The 6,342-nt window shown below is 44.1% G+C and overlaps 1 protein-coding gene across 4 annotated transcripts in view; it reads left to right on the top strand.

Annotated features, from left to right (window-relative positions):
* The first annotated feature begins 205 nt into the window (after window positions 1-205).
* Window positions 206-6,342, top strand: part of CPSF6 (cleavage and polyadenylation specific factor 6) — a 28,642-nt gene continuing 22,505 nt past the window's right edge. For all 4 annotated transcript variants that reach the window (XM_087442037.1, XM_087442036.1, XM_087442035.1 and 1 more), the window contains exon 1: window positions 206-367. In XM_087442037.1, coding sequence (XP_087298163.1) covers window positions 308-367 — 60 coding nt within the window. In that variant the 5' untranslated portion in view covers window positions 206-307. The remainder of the gene's footprint in view (window positions 368-6,342) is intronic.

Below are 6,342 nucleotides of genomic sequence, written 5' to 3'. Positions count from 1 at the left end.
TGAAAACACTACAAAGCGCCCGAGCGCGCCGGAGGCGACGTGGAAACACGTCCCCGGAAACCAGCTCGGCGCCCCCGCCCCCGGCCCGGCCCGGCCCGGCCCCACAAAGAGCCGCCTCGGCCGCGGGGCCGCCGCTGTCCCCTCAGCGCGCCCCCGCGCCCCCCGGCCGCCGCCCCCGCGTCCCCGGGTCGCCGCCCCCGCCGCGTCCCTCGGGCCGCGGAAGTGACGCAGGCGCCCCGCCCCCGCGCCGCCCCGCTGCTCTGCCGCGGCGGGCGGACCTGCAGGCGGCGGGCCGAGGCCGAGGAAGATGGCGGACGGCGTGGACCACATCGACATCTACGCGGATGTGGGCGAGGAGTTCAACCAGGTACGCGGGCCGGGCGCCCAGGCGGCGGCCCGCGCGGGGGCCGGGCGGGCCGGGGCTGCAGCGTGCGCCCGCGCTCCGGCCCCGCGCCGCCCACCCGGCCGGCCGGCGCGGCCTCGTTCCACCGCGTCGTTGCGCGGGCGGCGGGCGCCGGGGCCGGGAGCGGGGCCGGAGCGGACGCGGGCCCGTGAAGCCGCCGCCCCTCCCCGCTCGGCCCCGCCGCGCTCCCATTGTTGGCGGCCGGCGCGCTTCCCGCCGCGTAGGCCCGGCGCGGGCCGCGTGTGCGCGGAGGGGAGGCCGGGGGGCCGGGCGCGCGCCGCCCCCGCCCCCGCCCCGCCCCGGCCCGGCCCGGCCTCCCGCTCGGGGGGCGCCCCGGTCCTTTGTGCCCCGGGCCGCCCCCCCCGGCCGCGCGGAGGCCGCTCGGCGCGCACGTTCGCGGAGGGCTGGGCGCGCTGGGGGCCGAGGCCCGACCGGGCCGGCTGCCCAGGGTCGAGACAGGACGCCCGCGTCTCGAGGGCCGTTCCGAGGCGCGGTGGCCGTGGCCGGCTCTCGGCGGCCGGCGGGCCGTGCGGCCGGGTCGGGCCGGGCGGGGGCGCAGACCCTCCGCGCCGCGGCTTCCCCCCCGGCGGCGCAGCGCGCGTGTCCAGACGTCGGCCCGGCCGCGCCGCGCGGACTGCTTTACTTTTGTATTTTCCAGGTCCGTGTGCGAAGCCTAATAAAATGCTACTGGTTCATGGTTTGGGGTTTTTTCCCCCTCCCTAAAGGATCTTATTTGTGGCGGGGGCTCAAGGTTTTTAAAAAATAGGGAAAGCTAGAAATCGCCACCGTTTCCCCCCCGCCCCCGGAATGACTTTGTGCCCTGGTTTAAATATTAGGAAAGGAAAAAATTCTCACTTAGCTTAAAATGTGTCCTGCCCCCTTAAAGGCTGGATGTGTTTAAATGTAACCCATTGTAGTCATTTTTAAAATCTTTGTTCCTTTTATTGTGTTTATATTTTGGCTATGTGATGCCCGAGTTGTGTCAGTGACAAATTTAGACAATTATCTTAGTGCTGCACAGATTCTAATGCTTTTAAGTCAGCAGACAAAGAGCTCTAGGAAATTTCTTTTGATTTGTTGAATGAGTATAACATTCCATCCAAGAGAGGGCCGTGCCTGCAAGTCAGGGAACAAGTAAGTGTTCAAGCCTGTCCTCATTAGCTTTTCTTACAAGAAAATACGTCTGCTTTGCGTTTCTCTCCACAACGAAGGAAGAATTGGGGTCAGTTTTAGAAGTTGAGTTTTCTTCAGGACGTCCTCATGAAATCTTCTCTCGGCTTTCGCATACTTAATTTGGGGTGGGCGTTTCTCTAATCTATATGGCTGGATGGGGTGATCCTTGCTTATCTCTGTGCAGTAACTAGTGCTGACTGAGCAGGAGGTAAGAAGAGATTAAAATTTTGTGGTCCTAATGAGGAACTACTTTATAGGGTTCTTTTAAAAATGTCACTTTTTGTTTACTTGTACCTGTAGCATTATAGCTCACACATAGCTAGCTGTATGATTTTACCAGTAAAATCTTTATACTTTTGAATAGATTAATGGGGGGATTAAATAGTGGCTTCGTTTTTGTTATTATTTTGCATATCGTTGGCCTTTGTAATCTACTGCCTGCTGTGATAATTCCTATACAAAGTATGGCCACAGAAGGATAGTTGATTGTTTTCATGGTTCATCCTGTTTTTTAAAATGTTACTGTCACTGAAATATTTTTCTGAAGTTTTATCAGAATTAGAGGCAACTACAAAATTATTGCTGATTGATTTAATTTGCACTGTTATTAGCTGGTGGCTTTATTCCTACTGGTTGCTATAGTAAACTATGGCTCTTATTTTATTGTAGTTGAGTAAAATGTTTTACCAAGTATAACCAGTCTTGACTTACTTTGGCTTTTAAACTGCTAAACGTTTAAAAAATCTTTATTCTTCAAAGTGAGCTGCAGTTCTATTTGCATCTGTATACTTTGAAATTCTCTGTAATCTATGTGTTTGCCATTTTCTTCTATCTTAAATGGTCGTACTTTTATGAAGCTTTTCATGTGTGTCTGTATTTTGCTAAAGCACAGTATAAACCTATTTCCAAAAGTGTAAGGCATTCAACTGTTTTAGAAGAATCTTTAATTTGAGGATGAGATGAGAATAAGTTGGTGAAACTGTAGTAGAGTTTCTTTCTTCACCAGATGAATTTAAGAATGGAGAGTCAAGTTGGAGAAGGGGAGAAGGCACAAGGGACTCCGCTGTTCTTTGTGGGTGCTCTTTAGTTCTTAAATTCAAGGTCTTCAATGTAACCAAATTGAGAACAGTTGCTCCAGTGGAAGGAGAATTTGAACTACTTCCAAACCTGTACATTACTTGAATTTGGAGTTGAGAAGAAAGAGGTTCTGTTTCAGCCTCTTTAGTTGTATCAATTCACTTTCAACTGGGATTTGAACTCAAATGTAGTATTTACTAGCCTAATATTTAATAATTATAGACTTTTTAATTTTGACCAGAACTACATAAAAAATTTTAAAACTCAATTGTTCCAAATAGGTTTTTTGAGTATCTGTAGTCTGCCAACAAGGAGGGATATTAAGTTTAGATAGTCTCTACCTTAGAGTGCACTGCAGTGGGGGTGAGAGACGCCTACATAATTATAATACCCTGACAGGTGGTATATTGTAGAATCCACTCTTTTATGTGTGTCTGTATCTATAGAATTTTGTTGCTGGGGGAGAGGAAAGTCAAAAATTCTGTGCACTTCAGGAAAGCTTATACTGTGTGCATTGAAGTAGTGTGTACTTTGCCTGTTTGGGGATCAAAAGCTCTTACTGTAGAATTTAGTTATTGATCTGTCTGGCGCTAGGTCACTGATAGCAGTGTTGATTTAGTAATCTGACCCCCCAACTTTAAAATGAAAATGTGTATAGGTAGTGGCTGGAAAAAAATTAATTTAGAAGTTATGGACCTAGACATCTTCATAAGTCCACTTGCCTTTAGTTCATGAGTTGTCATACTTTATATTTAGTCATCATGTATCTACTCCAGCCAATTGTCTAGCCAATGTTGGAAAATAAGTTTATTAGACAATTATTGGTGAAACCCTATTTCTAATAAATTCATGTTTAATAGAAAACCCTCTAAGATAAGTCAGTAAGGTCAGGAGTGAGGCAGGTAGAGTTCGATTCAGAAACAGGTAGAAATGTTTAGGGGAGCTAGAACTCTGCTCACTCAGTTTTATTATTTATAAGTGTAGTTCATTCAGCTGCCTGTGAATTGTCCACTTTGTGGTTTGTGTGGCATATTTTTAGTACCAAGTTGGCTTCCTTACTGTTAGTCGAGATTTTTACAGGGATTACAAACTAATTTTAATATCTACTCAGAACATAATTAGACAAAATCAGGAAATGATATATTTCCTAAAAAGATATATACATATTAGATTATCTGCTGTTGGATTTTGCTTGCTAGTATTTTTCTTCCTTGGTATAGAATACATTTTGTAAATGCAAAATGTAACCTTTTCCCCCTGCTTATATTTCTCCAAATGGAAATGAATGTTAAATTCCCTTTATTTATTTTAAATAGAAGGGCTTTGAAACAAGTGGCCTTTGCTATGCCGTTACTGGTAGTATCATATAATGCAGGAATGGTATTACGCACTACAATTTTAGGACCACCAAAAGCAGTGTGGGGCCTGTCAGGGAGAAAGAAGAGTATAGTACAGCTATACCATATTCATCTCAATAATGGAATACAGTATATCGGTGATATTAAAATTTTATGGGAGGTGATCAGGGGAAATATGTCTAAAAATAACTCCTTGGAGGAAGGGGAGTTAGGAATAATGAAAAAAAAGTTGAGAAACATTGCCTTAAAAAGGAACTAATAGAATTTTGGTTATTTTAGTGTCCATATTATTTTTAAGTGTTTTCTCTGACTTGGCAACAGCTTCTTGTATATTGTGTAGAACATAATCTTGAAGTGTAAAATCGTGAGCAAATACCTTGCCTTTAGAATGATTGTAGTGATTTGGAATGTAGGGAATGAAAAAAAAATTACTAAGTGGATTTTTTTAACAAACCCTAAGAACTGTCGCTTACTGAAAGTTATGTGTAATGTGCAGCTCTATTGGTGATTAGCTACTATGAAAAGTAGACAGTTAAGATTGGGCAGTATTTGGTACCTAGAATAATTAGAGGTGGTAATATTGATATTTTCTTGTTTTTGAATGCCATTAAAATTTCCTAAAAGTAATAATTGAAAAGACTCTGTACATAGTAGAACTTGACACATGACCATTTGTCTTTGACAGAGTAGAAGCCATTTTTTTTGTTTGTTCAGTAGACTTTCAGAGTTCATGTTCTGTATATATGACCTCAGATATACATTTTGCATAATTTCAGAATATGCACGTTTTTCCTCTCTTTAAAATGGGAACAGAGTAGGATTTTTTTTTTCTTTACGTGGACGCTAGATGTGATATGCTGAAGCTGAAAAGGAAGATTACTGATACTACAAGAGTATGTGCTTTGAGTTGAAATTTTAGTAATGGCAGCAAATGTATTCAGATTCATTAATATTTTTTCACCACGTCCAAACGCATACCGTTGGGGCTAGAAGTACAGGCTGTGGCCTTGGAACAGAGCGAAGCTAACTAGTCCACATGGAGATCAAACCCCAGGACCGTGGTCTCATTTAGCATCACACTTCAACCAATTGGAAGCAGTCCAACTACCAGACAAAATGGCTGATCCTAAATATTGGTAGAATCATATCAATGTGGAAAATTGGTTGGTGTCAACGTAGAAATTCATGGACGGACAAAAATAGTAAGTGATTGTGATGCACCAGGTTAGTGTAGCTGCACTTATGCTTGTAAATTATTGTCTATTTATGTAAACATTGTCCTAGATTTACAGCTAATGAAAAATAATGTGCTAACCTATTTTATGAAAGTGTACATTTAAATACTTTTACTTTAGTCCTGCTATTAATAACTCTTGCATTCTTTTTTGCTCTCTCTCAGACCATATATTGTGATTATAGTCTCTGCTGAGGAGGATGGAAACACAATTCCCTTTGAGTAATAATAATAATGATAATAATAATAATTCTACTTGATGTACAGAACCGCATTGCAAGAGACTTTAAAGTGCCCACTACCCCTTGTGGGAGGCTTTATAGTATCTTAAGTGTCTGGAACCACTGCTGCAGCCACGCCACCTGAAGCTTCAGCTTCACTGAAACTTCATAACCAAACTCACCCTCCTTTTTTCTAATTTTTACTGTCACTGCAATTTGAGCATGTTACTTTGTTTAACACAAACTCAGTCCTGAAAGAGTATTTTGGTATTGCTGTACAAACAAAATAAAATTATGGCATTATTCAGTGACTTGTGGTCTTAGTTTCTGCCCATTGCTAAAGATGACTTTGTTTTCTGATTTACCTTAAGATCTTGGGCCCCTTACCAAATAAATCTTGCAGACATTGTACCTCATACCAAAATTGTTAATGTAAAGATTCTGTTATATAATTAGTGAATTAGTTAACTCAGTTATACAGATTACCTGAAGATGACTTTACAGATTTCAGATCCCTTTGGCTATATGTATAAATGGTATTTCTCCTCCTAGGTTTTTTTTTCCGTTTTCTGTTTCTTTAAAAAAAAAAAAATTCTTGGGCTGGCCCCATGGCGTAGTGGTTAAGTGCGCGCGCTCCGCTGCAGCGGCCCTGGTTCAGATCCTGGGCGCACATCGGTGCACTGCTTGTCAGGCCATGCTGTGGCAGCATCCCATGTAAAGTGGAGGAAGATGGGCACAGATGTTAGCCCATGTCCAGTCTTCCTCAGGAAAAAGAGGAGGATTGGCATGGATGTTAGCTCAGGGCTGATCTTCCTCACAAAAAACAAAAAGAAAAGAGATGAGACAAAAAAAATAATCTTAACTCGGGCTCCCTTC

The sequence above is a fragment of the Ceratotherium simum genome, chromosome 17 (assembly GCF_057802395.1).
Source record: "Ceratotherium simum simum isolate JZ-2026a chromosome 17, ASM5780239v1, whole genome shotgun sequence".
Lineage (NCBI taxonomy): Eukaryota > Metazoa > Chordata > Mammalia > Perissodactyla > Rhinocerotidae > Ceratotherium > Ceratotherium simum.
The sequence above is the reverse complement of the archived record's forward strand: the minus strand, read 5'-3'. Positions and strand labels throughout refer to the sequence as shown.